Source organism: Lacerta agilis, chromosome 1 (assembly GCF_009819535.1).
Source record: "Lacerta agilis isolate rLacAgi1 chromosome 1, rLacAgi1.pri, whole genome shotgun sequence".
Classification (NCBI taxonomy): domain Eukaryota; kingdom Metazoa; phylum Chordata; class Lepidosauria; order Squamata; family Lacertidae; genus Lacerta; species Lacerta agilis.
In genome coordinates, this window is record NC_046312.1 from 5,285,510 (window position 1) to 5,309,130 (window position 23,621).

At 49.1% G+C, this 23,621-nt stretch overlaps 1 protein-coding gene across 2 annotated transcripts in view; it reads left to right on the forward strand.

Moving 5' to 3' along the window:
- Positions 1-22,018, forward strand: part of SAMD4A (sterile alpha motif domain containing 4A) — a 112,927-nt gene extending 90,909 nt beyond the window's left edge. For both annotated transcript variants that reach the window (XM_033164952.1, XM_033164868.1), the window contains 7 exons: positions 2,054-2,348; positions 5,026-5,111; positions 7,415-7,533; positions 9,357-9,558; positions 13,108-13,234; positions 14,177-14,260; positions 21,402-22,018. In XM_033164952.1, the coding sequence (XP_033020843.1) occupies positions 2,054-2,348; positions 5,026-5,111; positions 7,415-7,533; positions 9,357-9,558; positions 13,108-13,234; positions 14,177-14,260; positions 21,402-21,430 (942 nt within the window). In that variant the 3' untranslated portion in view covers positions 21,431-22,018. The remainder of the gene's footprint in view (positions 1-2,053; positions 2,349-5,025; positions 5,112-7,414; positions 7,534-9,356; positions 9,559-13,107; positions 13,235-14,176; positions 14,261-21,401) is intronic.
- The last annotated feature ends 1,603 nt before the right edge of the window (positions 22,019-23,621 follow it).

The following is a 23,621-nucleotide window of genomic DNA, read 5'->3' on the forward strand; positions in this document are numbered from 1 at the left end:
CACGCCTCTGCTCCCCTTGTTTATAGTACACAACTTATTTAGGAATCCTGCAGAAGATAATGAAGCTGTGATAGATCCCTCTCCGAGTTAATACAGGCTCTTAAAGGCCAAGAAGAGGGAGGAAAAGCCTGCATGATTCATGTGTGATTTCTGAGCAGTTTCATGGGTCTCTTTTCTCCCGCTGCTTGCCTGCCCCTGTTGCGTCTGAAATATTGATATATTGATTAGGCTGTCATGAATACGCAAACCCAACCACGGTCTTGCCGCTGCGTTCTCTGTAAAACAGAAGGCGATGAATCAAAGCTGAGTTGTCGGCGTTTTTCCTCCGAGGCTGCAATCCTAAAATGTATTTACTAGTGAACAAGCTCCAAGGAACGTAACGAGAGTAATCAATTGTTCAAGGGAGTTGTTGCTCTTTTGAGTGGGATTCAATCACATGCCACCTGGGGAATTTGGGACTTTTTGGTGATAAGGAAAGCAACAGGAAAATCCACTGGAAAGTGTGAGATAACACAATATCATCTAACTAACCCCACGACAGGGTGAGCTCCCGTTGCTCGGTCCCTGCTCCTGCCAACCTAGCAGTTTGAAAGCACACCAGTGCAAGTAGATAAATAGGTACCGCTCCAGCGGGAAGGTAAACGGCGTTTCCGTGTGTAGCTCTGGTTCGCCAGAAGCGGCTTAGTCATGCTGGCCACATGACCCGGAAGCTGTACGCTGGCTCCCTCAGCCAGTAAAGCAGGATGAGTGCCACAATCCCAGAGTTGTCCGCGACTGGACCTAATGGTCAGGGGTCCCTTTACCTTTACCTTTAACCACTACCCGCAAAAAAGAAGAAGCAAGAAACAGGGTCGTCTGGAAGCGGCATGAGCAGGGTCTGCCTAGAGAGCAAGAAGACTTTCTGAGGAGGATGTTAACAAGTTTAACAAGTTGCTTTTATATATCGGTGCACAATGAGAAAGCCAGTTTTTAGAAAACCTTTCAGGGCACACACCAAGGTTGTTGGGAGAGAAATCTGGCATGAAATTAATTTGCAGAATGTGTGCATTTGCTGCGGGGAAAGGCGATTTCTCTTTCGTCTAGAAAGCAGATAAGAGAGAAGATGTTGTTGTTGTTCAGTCGTTCAGTCATGTCCGACTCTTCGTGACCCCATGGACCAGAGCACGCCAGGCACGCCTATCCTTCACTGCCTCCCACAGTTTGGCCAAACTCATGTTAGTAGCTTCGAGAAAACTGTCCAACCATCTCATCCTCTGTCGTCCCCTTCTCCTTGTGCCCTCCATCTTTCCCAACATCAGGGTCTTTTCCAGGGAGTCTTCTCTTCTCATGAGGTGGCCAAAGTACTGGAGCCTCAACTTCAGGATCTGTCCTTCTAGTGAGCACTCAGGGCTGATTTCCTTCAGAATGGAGAGGTTTGATCTTCTTGCAGTCCATGGGACTCTCAAGAGTCTCCTCCAGCACCATAATTCAAAAGACCCTTGATTTAGAGTCGTCAACAGGTTTTCCACACTTATCAGCCTATCACCCATTCCCACCACCCTTCTGAGTAATACCCCTCCCCACTCCCCCACTATATTTAAGGATCTGGTGACTCCTGTTTCAGTGTATCTGAAGAAGTGTGCATGCACACGAAAGCTCATACCAGGAACAAACTCAGTTGGTCTCTAAGGTGCTACTAGAAAGAATTTTCGATTTTGTCATAATTCAAAAGCATCAATTCTTCGGCGATCAGCCTTCTTGATGGTCCAGCTCTCACTTCCGTACATTACTACTGGGAAAACCATAGCTTTAACTATACGGACCTTTGTCGGCAAGGTGATGTCTTTGCTTTTTAAGATGCTGTCTAGGTTTGTCATTGCTTTTCTCTCAAGAAGCAGGTGTCTTCTAATTTTGTGACTGCTGTCACCATCTGCAGTGATCATGGAACCCAAGAAAGTGGTTCCAACTCTGCGAGTGGCTAAACCAAAGCAGTAGGTTAAGCACAGGGTGAGCATTGCTTAGGTGAGGCTAAGAAGCCAAGACATTAATGTCCAGGGGGTGCTGTTTCCCGCAGGACATCCTCGAAGGGGGCAACCTGCGTGTGCCCCTGCAGGAGCTTCACCAAATGATCCTCACCCCCATCAAAGCTTACTCCTCCCGGAACCTGACGGCGGACGACCGCGGACGGGATCCTGAGCCCCATCGCACGGCTTCTCTGATTGGCTCCGACGGACAGGGGCCCGACTGCAAGGGCTCTGCCGCGGGGGGGATGCCCCACCACCAACTGCCAGGCTGCGAGGGGGAATCTGGAGGGGCTCCCTTGCCCGAAGGGGACATCCCAGGGCAGTTTACTAAGGTCATGGGCAAAGGTAAGGAGCCGTGATCGGGGAAGGTCTTGCTGCGAGCCAGTGTGGTGTAGTGGTTAAGAGCGGTAGACTCGTAATCTGGGGAACCGGGTTCGCGTCCCCTCTCCTCCACATGCAGCTGCTGGGTGACCTTGGGCTAGTCACACTTCTCTGAAGTCTCTCAGCCCCACTCACCTCAAAGAGTGTTTGTTGTGGGAGACGAAGGCGAAGGAGAATGTGAGCCACTTTGAGACTCCTTCGGGTAGTGAAAAGCGGGATATGAAAAGTACATCTTTCCTCTCCATTTTCAAGAAAAAGTTTGTCTTGTGTATAACGTTCAGGCATATTCCATGTGCCCGTGTCTATGTGTCTTTTTAGATCTGTACTCTGCTGTTTCTTTTCCTCCTCAATTCTCTCTGACCATGTTTTTTTATATTAAATGTTAATTTAATAATATAATAAAACAATAACATCAATTTAAAGTTATATATTGAAAAGCAGGGAAGCGACAAACTGTACATCACCCTACCCGCCTTTACCCATCCTGAAGGCACAGTTAATAATAATAATAATAATAATAATAATAATGCTGGAAATGTGTGAAAGTTTATAGCTCAATTCTGTGCTAATTGTTTCCAGAAAACATCCCATTTGTGCAACCTCCTTGACTCATAAATGAGAGTTTTGTGTTGCACTTTCAGGTGGCAATATTTGGGGAGGTATCCAGGCATACAGTTCTTTTCTGCTGTTTGAAATTTAGTATGTGGCATGGCGGTATATCGGCCCGAAAGCCACGCAGTAGGTGCTGCAGCCTGAAAGGAGCATTAGAAATCAGAACGGAAACACTGGCGTTATAACCGGTAGAATTAACAATAACCCCCCCCCCCAACATCTGGATGCAGCCAGGGTCTAACCCCTGGGCCATTCCGTGAAAAATGAGCCTGATAAGAATGCTAGATGAGCGCTGGACTTTGGTGAGGAAGATTCCAAACGTGCAGTCTAACCATTTTTTTAAAAGCTAAAGACAAAAGAAGTTTATTTTATGGACCTTCTTTTCAAAAGTCCACCCACGTAGTCTTCACAGAAGTGTTCAAGTTAAAAGTTTTCTGATGATTGTCCCACCCGTGACAGCATTTTTTCCTTAATTTTGTATCGTTAAATTTCTTAAACTTAATTCCTGATTGCATAGTTGTAACCAATAAACATTGATTTAAACAGATATGCTGAGTTTATCATTGATTCACCTCCCAACTCACAGAGTTTTTCCATAAATCAAACTTATCTCAAGCTCCATGTCCTTTTTTTGTCCCACCCGTGACAACACTTTTAACATTTAATAAAATTGTCAAAAATATCCATAAAAACAATAAAAAATTAGTAAAATGTTCAGTATCTTATTAAGAACATAGTTTAAATTTTGGTTGTTAATTTTTATGTGTATTTACATTGTTACACATGTGTGAATACCAAAAAACATGGTCAAAGTGTCCCACCCGTGACAATGGAATGGCCCCCCTGCGCTAGCTTTGTGCAAGCAAATCGGGGCGATTGCTCAGTAAACGCAAACTGTCTAGAGGAGACCCTGGAGGAGGAGACCTCTTCTGCGGAAGCGCCCACCTGCCAAAGATAACAACGGGTCCCGTGGTCTGCATTGCCGAACGTCCGTTTGTGCCCCCCTTGTGGCAAGTGAGAGCCTTCCCTCCTCGAGGCTCTGCATCTGACCTGTCCGCTCAGGCAGAGGACCCCAGCTGCTTCTCCCTTTTTTATAAATAGACTTGAATGGAGTAATTGCAGATGGACGCCATAGTAACGCGGAGCAAAATAAGGAGCTAAAGGGAGAAAGGCATTAATGGAATCTGTGTGTGTGTGTGAAAACATTCTTCGTGGAGGGCTCTTCGCTATTCCACGCAGGTCTCTGAAACAGGGCTGGTTTGTTTGTTTATACCCCGCACATCTGGCTGGGTTTCCACAGCCACTCTGGGCGGCTTTCAACCGAATATTAAGAACAACACGGCATCAAACATTAAAAACTTCCCTAAACAGGGCCGCCACCTTCAGTTGTCTTTTAAAAGTAAAATAGTTGCTTATTGCCTTCACATCTGCTGGGAGGGCGTTCCACAGGGCGGGCGCCACCACCGAGAAGGCCCTCTGCCTGGTTCCCTGTAACCTTGCTTCTCGCAGGGAGGGAACCGCCAGAAGGCCCTCGGCGCTGGATCTTAGTGTCCGGGCAGAACAATGGGGGTGGAGATGATCCTTCAGGTCTACTGGGCCGAGGCCCTTTAGGGAGAGCCAGTGTGGTGTAGTGGTTAAGAGCGGTAGACTCGTAATCTGGGGAACCGGGTTCGTGTCTCTGCTCCTCCACATGCAGCTGCTGGGTGACCTTGGGCTAGTCACACTTCTCTGAAGTCTCTCAGCCCCACTCACCTCACAGAGTGTTTGTTGTGGGGGAGGAAGGGAAAAGGAGAATGTGAGCCGCTTTGAGACTCCTTCGGGTAGTGATAAAGCGGGATATCAAATCCAAACTCTTCTTCTTCTTCTTCTCTTCTTTCAAGGTCAGCACCGACACTTTGAATTGTGCTCGGAAACTTACTGTTAAAGCAGGTGCAAATTTCTCCAAGCGGAGTATAGGCTTCCTTCTGCCTCTCTCCCTCCCTTCCCACACTTAATATATATAAATATATATATATTTATCACTTTGCAGTGTGCACCCAGCTCCTTGTCTCCAGGCCGGATGAGGAGAATATCAGCTCCTATCTCCAGCTGATCGACAAATGCCTAATTCACGAGGTGAGTGCCGCCCAGTGGGTCTTTGCTTAGCTTTTGCTCTTTACTAGGGACGCAGGGGAAACTGGTCTTCAGCTGGATACCAGCTCAGGCATCTTGGACTACAACTCCCTGGGACTGCTGGGAGTTGTAGGCCAAAACGCCTGGTATTGCAGCGGTAGGGAACCGTTTTCTTCCCAAGGGGATTCCGCTGCCCTACAGGAATCTCCCAGGGGCCTCATGCTATTCATGGCAGGAGCAGAAGTGCATTGCATGGGTAAAGGTAAAGGGACCCCTAATCATTACGTCCAGTCGCAGACGACTCTGGGGTTGCGTGCTCATCTCGCTTTACTGACTGAGGGAGCTGGCGTTTATCCGCAGACAGCTTCCGAGTCATGTGGTCAGCATGACTAAGCCGCTTCTGGCAGACCAGAGCAGCGCACGGAAACGCCGTTTACCTTCCCACCGGAGTGGTATCTATTTATCTACTTGCACTTTGACGTGCTTTCGAACTGCTAGGTGGGCAGGAGCTGGGACAGAGCAACGGGAGCTCACCCCGTCGCGGGGATTCGAACCACTGACCTTCTGATCAGCAAGCCCTAGGCTCAGTGGTTTAGACCACAGCGCCACCCACGTCCGTGGGTTGCATGGGTACCAACTTGAATAAAATAGGGGAGCAGGTAAGCCCCACCCTGTATAATCGATCACATGGCTTGATGCACGCACACCATTTGAATGGCAGTGCCCCATCAACTTTGAGGAGCACCCTGTCCCTCAAATATTTTATGGGTGGGGGGGAGAGACTGAAGGGACATCGGCCCCTACAAGTTGACTTCTTTGAGAAGTTGACTTCTTTGAAAAGCAAAGCTCCTTTTGCAAAGGGGGAAAAGCAAAGAGGAAAAGCCCCGTCTTTAATGGGGTTCAACTCACATTTCTGCAGCTTCTAAAGGAAAGGGAGCCTTTTCTACAGTTTCCAGACAGATAATCTAATCAGCCAGTCACATGTCGCTGGGGAAACAAACTTAATCCGTTCCAGAAGTACATTCCAAAACCAAGGCACACTTTCCCATAGGAAGGGAGGCAAAACGGATTAATCCGTTCCCGACTTTTAAAAACAACCCCTAAAACAGCAGTTTAACATGAATTTTACTGTCTAACGAGACTATTGATCCATAAAATGAAAGCAGTAATCAATGTACTGTACTATAAAATAAATAAGACAGTATTGTAGATGTTAAAAATTAAAATTAGATAAATTGGAGTTCTTGTTATTGATATACCAAAAAACACACACACCAAGAACTCTGGCCAGAAATTTCAATACTAGAAATAAATCCTACTCATGAGTTGCAGTCAAATAAAGGTATATATATTCTGGTAAGAGTTACATTGTAACGAATTATACGTATGTAACTTTAAAGCTGTTTTTTCTGTTAGAATTTACAAGCCTGTAACTCTTACCATTGGAAGACCATTGGGTGTTCATTGGAAGACCATTGGGCTTTGATGAGTTTTACCACTCGCCATGAGATTTACGTTCTGCTCCGCAGAAGGTCGGCGGTTCGAATCCCCGCCACGGAGTGAGCTCCCGTTGCTCGGTCCCTGCTCCTGCCCTCCTAGCAGTTCGAAAGCACGTCAAAGTGCAAGTAGATAAATAGGTACCGCTCCAGCGGGAAGGTAAACGGCGTTTCCGTGCACTGCTGTGGTTCACCAGAAGCGGCTTAGTCATGCTGGCCACATGACCCGGAAGCTGTACGCCGGCTCCCTCAGCCAGTAACGCGAGATGAGCGCTGCAACCCCAGAGTCGGACACCACTGGACCTAATGGTCAGGGGTCCCTTTACCTTTACTGCAAGACGAGCAGAGAAGACGACTGCTGCCTAGCCAGTTGCACGTCGAAGGAGCGATCGTTGGTTCAGGATCTCCAGAGAGGCTGCTTCCGCCCCAAGAGATTTGTCACCAGGGCCGCAATATCCACACAGTGGACATTGTTCAAAACCTTGCTCTGTGTTGTCCCCTCCAAATGACTCACATGCAAGAAAGTGCCTGGCGATCAAACCTTCTTGTTCCAAAGGGCAACCGGTTGCGTCAAGCCTATAGGGAATTTAAATCATAAAGATCCCCTTTCATTACTGTATTTTTTTTTTTTTTATTGCCAGCCCTTCCCCAACAGGTGCCAGGGAAAGGTTCGCCATTTTAGAATTCAGTATTTGCTAAGATGTTTTTTATTAACAACTCGGTGCATATTATTATTATTATTATTATTATTATTATTATATTTCTGATGTTGCCTCCTCTCCTCTCCTCACCCCTCTTTCTTTTGGGCAGGCGTTTACGGAGACGCAGAAGAAAAGGTTGTTGTCATGGAAACAGCAGGTGCAAAAACTCTTCAGGGCTTTCCCTCGGAAATCCATCCTCGATCTCTCGGGGTACCGGCAGCAGAGAACGTACGTTTGGGGCCTTTTCTCTCCTGAATACGGGGCCTGGGAGGGTGGCTGGGGTGCTGGGCTTTGTCACTTCTGCGGCGCGGGGAGCCACACTGATGTTTTCAATCAATCAATCAATCAATCAATAGAATTTATTAGACCGCCAGTCACTACACAATCATTATCCGTACAAAAATTAAAACGGTCTAAACATCTCAAAGAGCTTAACACTAAAACATACAATGAGAAGTAGATTATGCATTTAGACCCACGTCAATACTGTCGATTTTAACCTTACGGCATTTAAGGGCCCCAAAAAAAGAAATTTGGCCACCAAGAAAGTTGTGGTACCAGTAAAATTGTTCAACGAAAACAAAACCTGTCTTTCTCTGTCTACTAGGCTAAGTTGGCCTAGGAGTGGAGCTGTAAGTTTTTGTCAAAGATCTGCATAAAATGGGCAGGTCAAAAGGATATGTTCACAGTTGACTCAACCGCACTGATGTTTTGATGCCGCTGCATGTGCCCAGTGGGGTGGGAGGCAGGAAGTCAAGGCTTGAGTGCCACCCTGGGAAAATTCCAGGCCAGCCTGAACCAGGAGTCTTTAGGGTGCCACTAGGTTCAGGGGGAGCCAATGAGCGGAGTCACCTTGGAGGAGGCAGGGCTTCCTCCACCACTGACCACAACAAAGAATTACCAACATATATAATCAGTAAAAGTAACAGCAAATCACATTGCATAAAATACCACAGAACATACAAATCATAGCCTGGGAAAGGCTGGGTGGGGCAAGGCAGGTGGAAACACCGCTGTCCGATGAGGAACAGAAAGCGCAGACGTAAGGCCGTTAAACCAGAAATCACCGCAATCTACCGTATTTTTCACTCCATAGGGCGCACCGCACCATAGGGCACACCTCGTTTTTAGAGGAGGAAACAAGAAAAAAAACTATTTTTCTGGTTTTCCTCCTCTAAGAGCCCTGTTTTTTTGAGGATCAGCTAAAAGTTTTGCAGCTTTTTTTGCAAAGAGAAAAACCCTGTTTTTTTTTTTTTTTTTGAGGATCAGCTAAAAGTTTTGCAGCTTTTTTTGCAAAGGGAAAAGCCCTGGTTTTTTTGGGGGGGGGGTTGAGGATCAGCTAAAAGTTTTGCAGGTTTTTGCAAAGAGAAAAGCCCTGGTTTTTTTGAGAATCAGCTAAAAGTTTTGCAGCTTTTTTTGCAAAGGGAAAAGCCCTGGTTTTTTGAGGATCAGCTAAAAGTCTTGCAGCTTTTTTTGCAAAGGAGGAAAAGCAAAGCTCCTTTTGCAAAGGGGGAAAAGCAAAGAGGAAAAGCCCCGTTTTTATGGGGTTCAACTCACATTTCTGCAGCTTCTAAAGGAAAGGGAACCTTTTCTACAGTTTCCAGACAGATAATCTAATCAGCCAGTCACATGTCGCTGGGGAAACAAACAACCTCCCTCTGCAGCAAATTCAACAAAGGAGGGCAGGGCTGAAAGGGAGCCAGGGACTCTTATCTCTCTCCCGATCTCTTGCTGATCAACTGCTGAGCGGGGTCCTTTCAACACCCCCTTTTCTCTTTGTAAAATAAAAAGCATGATCCTCTTTTGGCCCCTGGGAACATTGGCTCCAGGGACCTGGGCAATTCGCTCCATAAGACGCACAGATATTTCCCCTTACCTTTTAGGAGGGAAAACAGTGCATCTTATTGAGAGAAAAATACGGTATGTTTGGAATTAAGGGGCGCCTGCATGATCCTTCGTTTTAAGTAGCGGCACCGGGCAGCTAAATCTTTGGTTCAAAATAACGCCCCTGGGGTAGCAGAGGTAAGCAGGTGTGTTTGTTCTTTTCCCAGCCGAGGTTTCGGCCAGTCGAACTCCCTGCCAACAGCTGGATCTGTAGGTGCAGGAATGGGACGCCGGAACCCGCGCCAGTTCCAGATCCCCTCCCGGAACCTGCCTACCACGCGGCTGGGCCTCCTGGGCTCCAGCGGCCTTCTGGGAGCCAGCCAGCGCAGCACGGCCGCCAACCCCACCATCCTCAAGCAAGGGAGGCAGGTGCGTATCTGCCCCATGGCAGCCAGCTCCTTAAGAACATAAGAGAAGTGTCCCATCTAGATAGCTTACCCAGATGTCAAGGACGGCCGTCAGTTCAGATATCTCCGAAAGAGAAAGGTGCAAAACGAGGGAAGACGAGAAACCAGTCGATGGCTTATTAGCTCAGTGGAGCCTCCACACCCAAGGGCAGTCTATCTCAAGAGCTCTGCAAGCAAACAGCAGGGGATTAACATAGCTGTCAACCCCCCCTGCTGTTCCCCACTGCTGTTTACATAGCTGTCAACCCTCCCTGCTCTTTCCCAATGCCAGTGTGGTGTAGTGGTTAAGAGCGGTAGACTCGCAATCTGGGGAACCGGGTTCGCTTCCCCTCTCCTCCACATGCAGCTGCTGGGTGACCTTGGGCTAGTCACACTTCTCTGAAGTCTCTCAGCCGCAATTGTGGGGGAGGAAGGGAAAGGAGAATGTGAGCCGCTTTGAGACTCCTTCGGGTAGTGATAAAGCGGGATATCAAATCCAAACTCTTCGTCTTCTTCTTCTTCTATAATAAGGGAATTTCCTGCAAAAAAAGGGACAGGTTGACAGCTATTAGGGGATAACCCTCAATTTCTGCTATTGTGGTTATGATTGAGGTCCCAGGGTGGGTTGTTGGTGTTGAGAGAGAGAGAGAGAGAGAGAGAGAGAATGGAGTAAACCTGTGAGGGTGAAGTTAAAAGGCTGTGTTAGCAGCAACCAAGTGACAACCCCCCCGGGGGGGACACACAACTGGAGGTCCTAGGCAGCCTAGAAAACAAGACCCTCTTCCTCGGCCTCACTGAAGTGGTCCATTGGTAAGCAGAATGATGCGTTTGGCAGTAGCTTGGCTGCAGGAGATCTTGGAAGGAGGCGTACAATTATTATTCATTCAATCCTTCCTTCATTCATTCATTCCCCGCCCATCTGGCATCATGCAGCCACCTCAGGAACCCCACTCCAGATTTGGGTTTACCCATCAGCCCTTTCTTCTCCCGAACATCTCCTGCAAGGCAGCAAAGATTTAGGATCAGAGTTTTTCTTCTCCCAGGTGGACGAGCCCAATAACGTAGATACGATATGGAAACACTATCTGAGATAGCTGTTATAAATAAATAAGGAAGGAAGGGACCATTAAAATTGTTTATTATTATCATTATCGTCTTTGATGGATGAGTTGCCTTTTAAACCACCGTCGCAAGGCGATCTATACAAAGATAATTTTAAAAAAAGTTAAGAACCCGGAAACGAAAAATGCATTTAACGAAGACCGATACCCTAACGAGTGAAAAAAATTTCCTTCCAGTAGCACCTTAAGAGACCAACTAAGTTTGTTGTTGGTGTGAGCTTTTGTGTGCATGCACACTTCTTCAGATACACGAAAGCTCATACCACTAACAAACTTTAGTTGCTTAGGTGCTACTGGAAGGATTTTTTAAAAATTTGTTTCGATTATGGCAGACCAACACGGCTACCTACCTGTAACTAACCCTAACGAGTGGGCACTTTCTCGTAAAGACCCACTTTGCCAGCTGAGAAAACCTCTAGGAACGAAACCGTCTTCAGCTGTTTCCAGAAAGTGCAGGTAACAGGCACCTGTCGCATCTCAACAGGGATGCTATTCCACAGGGCGGAAGCCGCCCCACTAAAAGCCCTGGTCTGAGTTACTGCACAACAGGAGAAATTTGATATTTGCAGGAGAAACTCTCCTGCAGACAGCAAAGACGTCCCTTGGCCTCCCAGGAGCATCTTGCTGGCTGTTGCTGAAAAACCAGATGGGTCTTGATCTGAACCAGGGGTCAGCAAACTTTTTCAGCAGGGGGCTGGTCCACTGTCCCTCAGACCTTGTCGGGGGCCGGACTATATTTTTTTAAAAAAATGTTCCTTGATAATTTGTCACCCCCTCCATTATGGAACCTGGGGTGGACCGCCCCCCTCGCCCCCCCTTGCTACGCCCCTGTGCAGCATTCCTATCCTGGAAAGAGATCTTCTCCAAGCCCAATAGCCCACTTCTCGATGCAGGAGTAGAAGTCAAGTTGTTTAGTTGGAAAAGGTTTCTTTGTCACCAGTTTCGTTCGTTGGACTGAAACTAGGGCCTTCTTGGGCGGGGGGTTGATTTAAAAGAAAGGGAGCCAGAATGATCTGTTGGCATTTCCTGTTTTCACTCTCTTCCTTGCTGCAAAAAGAGGTCCTGTAAAGGGGAGAAAGAGGAGATCAGGCGGGGGGAGGGAATGCTTTGAGGAAAGGCCTGGGGTGGGGGGAAGTTGCATATTCAGGCACATGTACGCCTTCTTAAAATAAAAACAAGTGCGGCATTTGGAAAGTTAAAATAAAACCTTGCACAAGATTTAAGCAACGATGTGAGGGGAAATTGTGAGCAGGGTCTGGAGTCGTTTAGGTTGGAGGAGAGGAGAGGAGAGGAGAGGAGAGGGGGGGCAACACGATAGAAATTTATGCAATTGAGCATGGCGAGAGAAGTTATTCTCCCTGTCTTGTAACCCCTGAACTCGTGCAGATCCAGTGAAGCTGAATGCTGGGAGAGCCAGGATTGGGGGGGGGGGAGGTATTTTCTTCACACAGTGCCTTGTTTACCTGCGGAACTCACTGCCACAGGAGGCAGGGGTGGGCGGCTTTAAAAGAGAATTGGACAAATGCTTCTGGAATGCCAGTTGCTGGAAACCGCAGGAGGGGTGAGAGGGCTCTTGTGCTCGGATCCTGCGTGCTGGTTTCCCATAGGGCTGGCCTCTGTGAGTACAGGGTGCTGGACTGGGTGCACCACGGCCTGATCCGGCCGGCTATTCTTACATTCTTGGTCCACTCCTACACCAGTAGGATCAAGACCCTGTGAGTCAGCTACGAAAAGAATCTGACGAGAAGCCCTGCCTTGGAGTGGCTCTGGCCGTTTAACAAAACTCGGGGGCTCGGGAGTTGGAATTGCTGCTTCCCACTGTATGCAACGCATCCAAAATCTTCCCAGTGTGTCGTGCCGTTCTGACCATTTCCCTTGTGCCTTCCTGCTTCTGCAGCATGATAGGTCTTAGAGTGTAAGGTAAAAGGTAAAGGACCCCTGGACAGTTAAGTCCAGTCAAAGGCGACTTTGGAGTTGCGGCGTTCATCTCGCTTTCAGGCCGAGAGAGCCGGCGTTTGTCCACAGACAGCTTTCCGTGTCATGTGGCCAGCAGGACTAAACTGCTTCTGGTGCAACGGGACACCGTGACGGAAGCCAGGGCGCATGGGAATTCTGTTTACCTTCCCGCCACAGCAGTACCTATTTATCTACTTGCACTGGCGTGCTTTCGAACTGCTAGGTTGGTAGGAGTCGGGACAGAGCAACGGGAGATCACTCCGTTGTGGGGATTCGAACCGCCGACCTTCCGATCGGCAAGCCCAAGAGGCTCAGTGGTTTAGACCACAGCGCCGCCCGCGTCCCTGTAGGTCCTAGAGTGTACACAGCCAGCGTGGGGTAGGGCATCTTGTAGCTTCGCCTCCCGTTGCCCTCTGCATTTGCAGCTTGACGGTGCATGTCCTTCTGCCTTACAGAACCTTTGGTTTGCAAACCCCGGAGGGAGCAACAGCATGCCCAGCCGGACTCACAGCTCTGTGCAGAGGACGCGCTCACTGCCGGTCCACACCTCTCCGCAAACCATGCTTATGTTTCAGCAGCCAGGTAGGCCAAAGACGTCTTGCTCCTTTGCCAGTCCTCACCCTCTTCTTATCTCCCTGCCTGCCGAAGCGAGACAGTGGACATTTGGCAAGCTTGCCGCCTCCGCTCCACCGATGCCACCCCACTCCAAAGTCTTTTAAGGTGGTGCTTTTAAATCATCAGGTTAGAAGGGAAATGTGGGGGATTAAATATATGGGTCCCTGTGGACCCAGGTGTGTGGGTGAGCAGCGAAAGAAAACAGCTGGGTGCCTGGATTCAAAACGCCATGCTACCGTAGGGAGAGAGCCCCAGTAGCAGAGATTAAACTCGCAAAAGTTAAGCAACAGTAAAGCGTTAGGAATATAGGTTCTTAAACATTTATATCCCATTCAGCTGCTCACAGCAGGTGACCTCTTTCTACCGCTCTTGAAATGAGCAGGCCACACACTGTCAAGTAAGTTTAAAATGCTTTACTTACAGATTCAAGGTCTCAGTCATGCATTGCTGCATGCAGCAGCAAGGATAAATACAGGCACAATACTATTGGGTAGAAAATACAGAATGTAGTTCCAAATATGTGCTTTGAGCTCAGGAGCTCCGGAGCAAGCTTACACACGTCCTCCTTGGTTACAGAGAGAAAGAGAAAGGAAGCAGAAAGGCTTCACTTCCTTTGCAGAGTAGACTATGGTGTAGCCTGGCTGAGACTGTCTAGCAATACAACTCTGTGGCCCTTTACCCCTTCATGCACTAACTAGTTGTTTTTGACTGCAATCTCCCAGACGAAAAGAGGTGGGCAAGTTCCCCACTCGGCTCAGAATGGAGAAGAATAATAATAATTATTATTCTCCAGAAGGAAAAACTATTGTCTTAACCAGATTTTCCTTCCACAAGCAGGAAGTGCCTCCAGCCACGCTGCAGATATTTCCTATTCGCATTGAAATACACTCTCTGGTTTTTTTTCTGCAGAGTTCCAGGTACCAGTGACAGAACCTGACATCAATAACAGGCTGGAGTCGTTGTGCCTCAGTATGACAGAACATGCACTTGGAGGTAAGCGCTTCTCTTGTCTCCAACCTCTTATCTGTGTCAGAAATGTCCTGAGATCCCATCCACACATGACACAGAGGAAGACGGTAGAATTCTGGACTGAGCCATGTAGAAGCTGCAGCTTAAGGGATTGAGATTTGGGGGGGTGGAGAGAGAGAAAGGCACACACAGAGAGACAGAAGCCTTTTTGGGAAGGGCCAGAGCTTGGGATACAAGGAGACAGCAATTTCTGCCCGTCCTGCTTTCGTTGCAATGCACACCGTTTCCATTCAGCTACAGTTCGGTTTCTGCTAAAACCATTTTGCCACTGTAGCCAAAGTTACCATAGTGAATTATGTAGGGCAAGCCGACCAAGCCTTATGAGGAACGGTTGAAGGAGTTGGGTATGCTTAGCCTGGACAAGAGAAGACTGGGAAGGAGAGTTTGGATTTGGATTTGATATCCCGCTTTTCACTACCCGAAGGAGTCTCAAAGCGGCTAACACTCTCCTTTCCCTTCCTCCCCCACAACAAACACTCTGTGAGGTGTGTGGGGCTGAGAGACTTCAGAGAAGTGTCACTAGCCCAAGGTCACCCAGCAGCTGCATGTGGAGGAGCAGAGACGCGAACCCGGTTCACCAGATTACGAGTCTACTGCTCTTAACCACTACACCACACTGGCTCTCTGGGAAGAGATAGAATAGCCATTTTCAAATATCTGAAGTTTGTATGATTCTATGAACTCTTGTAAGATCAATGTGTTGTCTTGCTAAATTTCATCTCTTGGCTGTTCCTACTTCTTGGTTCAGGGGAATTATTATGTGTCAGATCGGTTTGTTGGGATTGAACAAGAGTAGCCAGCCACGGTGGGGCCCTCTAGATGCTGTTAGACTACATCTCCCATCACTCCCTGACCTGTGACCCTGCTGGTGTTGTGCGTCAAGAACACCTGGAGCCCACCATGCTGGCTACCCTTGCTATGAGCTGTAGGCTCTCAGCTGCAAAATCAGAATAGCGCAGTTCTAGTGTTAACAAACAGCTCTGGAGTTCCCAAGCTGTAGCCCGTGGACCACCGCCGGTTCACGAGCTCCATCTACATGGTCTGTAGTGTAGCTGTGGATTTGTGGCTGAAGATGTGAGACATCACACAGTATTCTCATGAAACCACATCAGTTCTTAATTGTATTTTTATTGCTTGTTTCATTTCTTATAAAACACTGCATTTTGCTGAGCTGCATTTAGAATTCTCTGGAATCGCAACTGCTGGAAAACAGGCAGAAAAGACCTTAAGAGGTCCACCGGGATCCTCAGCAATTTTCAAGTGATTGGCGGGTTGTGGGGGGAGAGTTTGGAGCCCTGCAACAGATAATATGCAGTTCTACACTTAAAGCGGGAAGCGGGTGGTGCTGTGGGTTAAACCACAGAGCCTAGGGCTTGCTGATCAGAAGGTCGGCAGTTCGAATCCCCACGACGGTGTGAGCTCCCGTTGCTCGGTCCCTGCTCCTGCCAACCTAGCAGTTCGAAAGCACGTCAAAGTGCAAGTAGATAAATAGGTACCGCTCCGGCGGGAAGGTAAACGGCGTTTCCGTGCGCTGCTCTGGTTCGCCAGAAGCGGCTTAGTCATGCTGGCCACATGACCCGGAAACTGTACGCTGGCTCCCTCGGCCAATAAAGCAAGAGGAGCGCCGCAACCCCAGAGTCGGACACGACTGGACCTAACGGTCAGGGGTCCCTTTACCTTTATACTTAAATTTAAACGGGTGGGGGGGGGTTGATAAATACGAAGTGTATGCCATTGTTTCTGAGGAACATAAGAAGAGTCTTCTGGGTCAAGCCAATGGCCCCTATAGTCCCAGCATCCTGTTCTCCCCAGTCGCCAACCAGTTGCCACTGGGGAGAACAGGAGCATCTCCACCCCCATCGTTCTGCCCGGACACTGAGGTCCAGCTCCGAGGGCCTTCTGGCGGTTCACTCGCTGCGAGAAGCCAAGTTACAGGGAACCAGGCAGAGGGCCTTCTCGGTAGTGGCACCTACCCTGTGGAAGCCCTCCCACCAGATGTCAAAGAGAAAAACAACTACCAGACTTTTAGAAGACATCTGAAGGCAGCCCTGTTTGGGGAAGCTTTAATGTTTAATAGATTATTGTACCATTCTGTTGGAAGCCTCCCAGAGTGGCTGGGGAGACCCAGCCAGATGGGCAGGGTATAAATAATTTATTATTATTATTATTATTATTATTATTATTATTATTATTATTATTAATAGTGAGAAGCCCGCAAGCAGAATCCAAGCGCAACCTGTGGGTTCTCGCAACTGGTTTTCAGAAGCTTTACAGTGGAGGTTGAGCATAGGCCTTGTGACTTTTAACCATCCATAGTCCTCTTTGTTCATTTGTCCATTCCCCTTTCAAAGCCATCCCAATTGGCGGCCATTGCTGCCTCCCGCAGGATGGAGTTCCATAGATTAACATCGTTGCATGAAGACTTGCTTCCTTTCATCTGGCCTGAATGAACATTCATTTTCATTGGACGTCTGGAAGGTTTAGTGTAAAAATATTCAGCCAAACTTACCGCCGGGGGTGGGGGGTGGGAAATGATTTTTACTTTTATTATTCGTATGCCGCCCATCTGACTGGGTTACCCAGACACTCTGGGCGGCTTCCCATAAATTAAAACAGTAAGAGAACAAACATTTAAAAAAAAAAAAAAAACTTCCCTAAACAGAGCTGCCTTCAAATGTCTTCTAAAACTCAGGTAGTTGCCGCATTTTTCGCTCCATAGGGCGCACCGGACCAGAGGACGCACCTCGTTTTTAGAGGAGGAAGCAAGATAAAAAAATATTTTTTCTGGTTTTCCTCCTCTAAAAGCCCTGTTTTTTTTAGGATCAGCTAAAAGTTTTGGAGCTTTTTTTGCAAAGGGAAAAGCCCTGGTTTTTTGAGGATCAGCTAAAAGTTTTGCAGAATTTTTTGCAAAGAGAAAAGCCTTGGTTTTTTTGAGGACCAGCTAAAAGTTTTGCAGCTTTTTTGCAAAGGGAAAAGCCCTGGTTTTTTGAGGATCAGCTAAAAGCTTTGCAGCTTTTTTGGCAAAGGGGGAAAAGCAAAGCTCCTTTTGCAAAGGGGGGAAAGCAAAGAGGAAAAGCTCCCTTTTTATGGGGTTCAACTCACATTTCTGCAGCTTCTAAAGGAAAGGGAGCCTTTTCTACAGTTTCCAGACAGATAATCTAATCAGCCAGTCACATGTTGCTGGGGAAACAAACAACCTCCCTCTGCAGCACATTCAACAATGGAAGCCTGGGCAAGAGGGCAGGGCAGAAAGGGAGCCAGGGCCTCTTATCTCTCTCCCGATCTCTTGCTGGTCAGCTGCTGAGCGGGGTCCTTTCAACACCCCCTTTTCTCCTTGTAAAAAAAAAGCATGATCCTCTTTTGGCCCCTGGGCAATTCAGCTCCAGGGACCGCCATTCGCTCCATAAGACGCACAGGTATTTCCCCTTACTTTTTAGGAGGAAAAAAGTGTGTCTTACGGAGCGAAAAATACGGTATTTATTTTCTTGCCATCTGATGGGAGGGCGTTCCACACAGAGGGTGCCACCACCGAGAAGCAAAAACAGAGATTTTGAGGAATTAGACGAAGTGGCTCTTTTTTTCATGGCCGAAGCACCTTCAAATAGGCCAAAGATGGGGAACTTCTTTGCCTCGGGGGGGGGGGCACATATCCCTGATGAGGCAACTTTCCAGGGCTTGAAGGCTAATGATGGGTTTGTCCAGAAGCAAAAGTCTTGGCCTTGTAGACCTGGCTAGGTGCCAACCATGCAGAAGGCTGTGGGTTCTAGATGCACAAATCTCTCTGTCCACTGTCCAGGCAAGCGAGATCCAAGGACGAAAGCACTTGAGAAGCAGGAAGAGCAAGCTTGGGAAGGGCGGGAGGCCTGAGAAGGATCCCAAGGGCCACAAAGAGAGAGCTGGGGGCCGCATTTGGCCCCCCGAAGTTCCCAACCCCTGCCACAAACCAATTGCACTGTTAGTCATGGGATGCAGCAGTCACTAAAATCATTGTTTTTCTACAGCCCTATACCCACAGGTCTCGGGATAAAATAAAAATTCTAGCTGAGAGGGCAAAGAGGAAGGGGAAAGGCCAAGTTTTCCGCTTGCATTACACACCAACTAAAGCCTGAGATCTTCCTGGCTACTGAAAGTGGATCAGCTGCGTTAGTAAGGGACCGGGGCAGGCGGGGGGGGGGGGTTCCTATTTTTTTCCTGCAGCTGCTTTGAAAGGAATCTCGCCGAGACATTCCAAGGCGGGATCTTGTTCCTTGCTGGTTGTTTTCATTCAGCAATGCTAGACCGGGGAGGGCCCTTCGAGCGGCGCTATAAATAACGTTTTAAAGAAAGGGGTCGTTGAGTTTTAAGCTCGGGTGGTTTTGCTGTTTGTTTGCTTTTCTGAAAGGAGACCTGAGCAAGCTCTGTTCTTCTTTCATCTTTTTCCTCCCCCCCCCCCGTAAGTCTGAAAGCCCCCAGGGGGATGAATCGGTCTCCCTCCTTCCCCCATCTGTGCCCGGGTGCAACTTGGAAGCCGCAGCCGTGGCACCGCAGCCCCCCCTCCCCGGAGACGTTTCCTCCGTCTCGCTCATGTGCTAAATGGAGAGCATCCTTGGGGGCTGAAGTTTGAAAGGGCAGGATCTTCACCCTTGCTCCTACCCCATCTACCTGTGCCCTCCTCCTGGTCTGCCTCGTTCGGAGAGGAAAGACTGCAGGGCCACAAAAGGTTCGCAAAAGGGCAACACAAGCAGCCGAAGAGATGGGGAGACTCCTGTACGAGACGTCTTAGCTTAGAAACCAGCAAGTAAGAGGAGGAGATGCGGCCGAAGTGTACAACCAGGCAGAGGACCTTCTCGAGAGCCAGTGTGGTGTAGTGGTTAAGAGCTGTAGACTCGTAATCCGGGGAACCGGGTTCGCGTCTCCGCTCCTCCACATGCAGCTGGTGGGTGACCTTGGGCTAGTCACACTTCTCTGAAGTCTCTCAGCCCCACTCACCTCACAGAGTGTTTGTTGTCGGGGAGGAAGGGAAAGGAGAATGTGAGCCGCTTTGAGACTCCTTCGGGTAGTGATAAAGTGGGGTATCAAATCCAAACTCTTCTTCTTGTGGCGCCAGCCCTGTGGCAGGCCCTCCCATCAGATGCCAAGGAGATAGGTAACTCTGCAACCTTTAGAAGACATCCGAAGGCAGCCCTGTATAATAATAATAATAATAATAATAATAATAATAATAATAATAATAATAATAATAATAGATTTATTATTTATACCCTGTCCATCTGGCTGGGTTCCCCCAGCCACTCTGGGCAGCTCCCAGCAGAATATTAATAACAACAAAAAATGCCATAAAACATCAAACATTAAAAAAACTTCCCTGAACAGGGCTGCCTGGGCACCACAGTTCAAGAAGCATACCTCCAGAGGAGGGCAACCAAAATGGTCCAAGGCCTGCAAACGATGCCTTATGAGGAACGGCTTAGGGAGCTGGGTATGTTTAGCCTGGAGAAGAGAAGGTTAAGGGGTGATATGATAGCCATGTTCAAATATATCAAAGGATGTCATCTAGAGGAGGGAGAAAGGTTGTTTTCTGCTGCTCCAGAGAAGCAGACACGGGGCAATGGATTCAAGCTACAAGAAAGAAGATTCCACCTAAACATTAGGAAGAACTTCCTGACAGTAAGAGCTGTTTGGCAGTGGAATTTGCTGCCAAGGAGTGTGGTGGAGTCTCCTTCTTTGGAGGTCTTTAAGCGGAGGCTTGACAGCCATCTGTCAGGAATGCTTTGGTGGTGTTTCCTGCTTGGCAGGGGGTTGGACTGGATGGCCCTTGTGGTCTCTTCCGATTCTATGATTCTATGTCTTCTAAAAGTCAGATAGTTGCTTATTTCCTTGACATGTAGTGGGAGGGCGTTCCACGGGGCAGGCACCACCACCAAGAAGGCCCTCTGCCTGGTTCCCTGTAACCTCACTTCCTACAGTGAGGCAACCGCCAGAAGGCCCTCGGAGCTGGACCTCAGTGTCTGGGCAGAACGATGGGTGTGGAGACGCTCCTTCAGGTATACTGGGCCGAGGCCGTTTAGGGCTTTAAAGGTCAGCACCAGCACTTTGAATTGTGCTCGGAAACGTACTGTATAGGGGAGTTTTTGTTGTTTGCTGTATTGTAATGTTTTTGTATATTTTGCAAGCAGCCCAGAGTGGCTGGGGCAACCCAGTCAGATGGGCGGGGTATTGTTGTTGTTGTTGTTGTTGTTGTTGTTGTTGTTGTTGTTGTTGTTATTATTATTTGCATGGCACATTATTTCTGTGCTCTGCTTCCTGCTGTCATGCTTCTGAATACCAGTAGCTGGCAACGGCAGGAGGTCAGAGACTGGCTAGATGAGGAGGAATGGTGGGGGAAAACCCCACCCCCCAGGGAAGCATCAGAGGGGGCAAAGCTTCGAGCCAGGAGAATGATGGTGGGATGCAGGAGGTAGACCAGAGGAAGATGGGGTTGCAGGCAGGTTGGAGGCTGAGCAAGCAACAGGTTTAGGCGAGACTGAGGAGGAGGAGCTGAAGCTGCAACAGATCGCCAGCCACCTGCCAGCTCCCCTGTTTCCTTCTCCCGTCCTCCTCTGTCCCCAAGAACGAGGAGGGCATTACATATACATATTATACATGGAGAGCCCCTCGGAGGAGGAGTTTATGACCATTGGGAAGGCAGCCATCTGGGGAGGAGCCTTAGGAGGAAGTAGGGAGCCCAGATCCTCAGTTCTTAACGGGGGCTGGTTCTTCCCGTGTAGTTCTCTTTTGTCTCTGCGAGTAAAAATATCAAGCTCACTGCTCATCTCTGGTTTTCTGTGCTGAACTGCTGCTGGACCAGCCCTGGAACAGGAGGGGGAGAGGGCTCTTGTGCCCGGATCCCGCTTGCCAGTTTCTCACGGGCATCTGGCTGGCCACTGTGAGAAAAGGATGCTGGACTAGGTGGACCATTGGCCCGATCCAGCAGTCTCGCCTCCTGTTCTTGCGCTCTTAAATTGCTCAGTTTCCTTGGGGTGTTGGAGGAGAGGAATCGTTTGCCTGGCACTGAAATTTCTCCTGCATAGGAATTTCCATCTCGGCCAGCCTTCAGTGAACCTAACAGTGAACCTCACCCTTTCAGATGGTGTCGACAGAACCTCGACGATCTAGAAGACGGAGGTGTCTGCAGTGAGAACGCTGGCCGTCGGCAGATTGGGCTGCTGGACCAGCGGCAAAGTTGGCAGCGAGCCCCCAGACTTGTCAAGGATCCCTGGAGATAATTTGCAACCTTTCCGTTGCTGTTTTTCTTCTCCCTCTGTCTGTCTCTCTGTCTGTCTGTCTCTTGTCTCCTCCTCCTCTCCATCTCTGTTTACATTTTGTAAAAGGGTCACTTCTATTGCTGTTACGCATCGTCAAGAAACAGGACTGGGATCTGCCAGGTTTATTATTATGCACAAAACAGAGAAATAACATTTGGGTGGGGAGCGAAAGATGTCAAGAGGGCTTCCTCAGAGGGGCAGGCCTCCCCAACCGTGGCTAAGGGCAAGTATCTTAGCAGCCAAATAATACGCGTGGAGCATCCGTTGGGAACGGGCAGCGGGGGTGGCAGATGGAACCGCTCCTCGCGAAGAAAGAGACTTTCTGAAATAACGTCACCGAAGCATGAAGACGACGACGCAGAGAGCGACATGTCGGCCATCTGTAAATAGGAGCTGTGTTTCACTGACATTCACTGTTTTGAGCTGCAGTCGGGGTGCGGCGGCGGCAGCGGCGGAAAGGAAATTAACAAGGCCAAACTAATTTCCCTCCGTTGGCGTCCCAAAGAGCGGCTTTGGGTTCTGCGCATTGTTTACACGAAAGCGGGCAGGAAAGCGCGCGGCAGGTTGTGGGGCGCCCCCCCCCCAAACGCCTCTTCCTCCTCCTCTCACAGTGTTAAGTTGATGAGCTGACTGGGGTGGGCCAGTCCCAACCCCTTGGCCTGCCGCTTGGGGGGGGGGACGTCTCGTGTGGCCCAGACTCCTACTGCTCCGTGCCCTTGCCAGCGCCCCAATCTCGCCTGCCAACGTTCTCTCCAGGATCAAGGGTGCTACCACCAGGCAGAGCAGGGAAACGGCAGGCACGGCGAGAGAGGGAAGCGGAACAAGGCCTTTTGGTCTTGCCAAAAGAATTTTGCCGCCTCCTGCAAGGACTCCGTCTCGGTGTCGTAAAGGATCTTTTGCATGGCATTTTGTGTGTGTGTGTGTGTGTGTGTGTCTTATAGCAGCAGGTTTGCCTTTGAAAACAACTGCCAAGCTATTGCTTCTATAGAGGGGGGGGGCCGCGGGGAGGGCACTTGTGTGACTTTTTTCTTGGCTTTCCGAGCTGGGGGCGGAGCAGGGCGCCAAAGGAAGGGATGAGATTTGTCGCAGGGCAGGCAGGAGGAGCTGCGTCTGAAGGTGCCGCAGAGAAGCCTCCGCTCCTTAGATTGTGTCTGTGTACATATATTTGTAGGTGCATGCGGGAGAGAAAATAGAAAGGACGTTGCATATGGACTTCCTAGGAGGAAGAGAACATCTCAGAGATGCTTCTCTGGGAGAACCACGTCCACTCAGAGACTCATCTTGCTTTCGGCTTGGTACCTGAAGTGTAGGGTGGCAATGGGCCCCCCGTGTCCCTTGGAAGCCCTCGGCGCATAGAGCAACCCAGGCATGACCATCTTGTGTCAGACCGAAAGCTGCTGGTTGGGTGGCAGCAGCCATGAGAGTGTGGAGTCCATTTGGGCCACCCTATTTCTAGGGCCCAAGCCCTGTTTGCTTGCCATTGCTTGCCACTCAAGTGGACGGGTCCAGTTGGGAACCAGAAGTGTTGGTGTGGGGAAGGGTCAGGTCGCCTAAACCAGGCACCCCCAGCCTCCAGATGTTTTGGCCTACAACTCCCATGATCCCTAGCTAACAGGACCAGCGGTCAGAGATGATGGGAATTGTAGTCCAAAACATCTGGAGGGCCGAAGGTTGGGGGTACCATTCATGAGATCGGTATAGTACATCAGATTTCTCCCCAAGGAAGTCATATAACTAGCTTCGAGACCTGGGTCAAATCCTACATTGCAGCGTTAGCGACCGGTGCCCGCTGGGAATGACAGGGCGGACATCATGGAACCCAACAGCAGGTGGCGCCAGAGCCAGCGAGAGATGTCCCCATCTACTCCCTGCAGAGTTCTCCGCGGGCAACACTGAGCTATGGGGGGAGTTAGCAGACAGTGCCACCCCCTGGATAGGTTGTACGCATGAAGGCAGGCAGGTGGCGGCTGACTGAGGCTGGCAATGCGGTGCCCCCTCCGCACCAAATGGACTAGCCTCCATTGGTGGCAGGGAACAGTTGG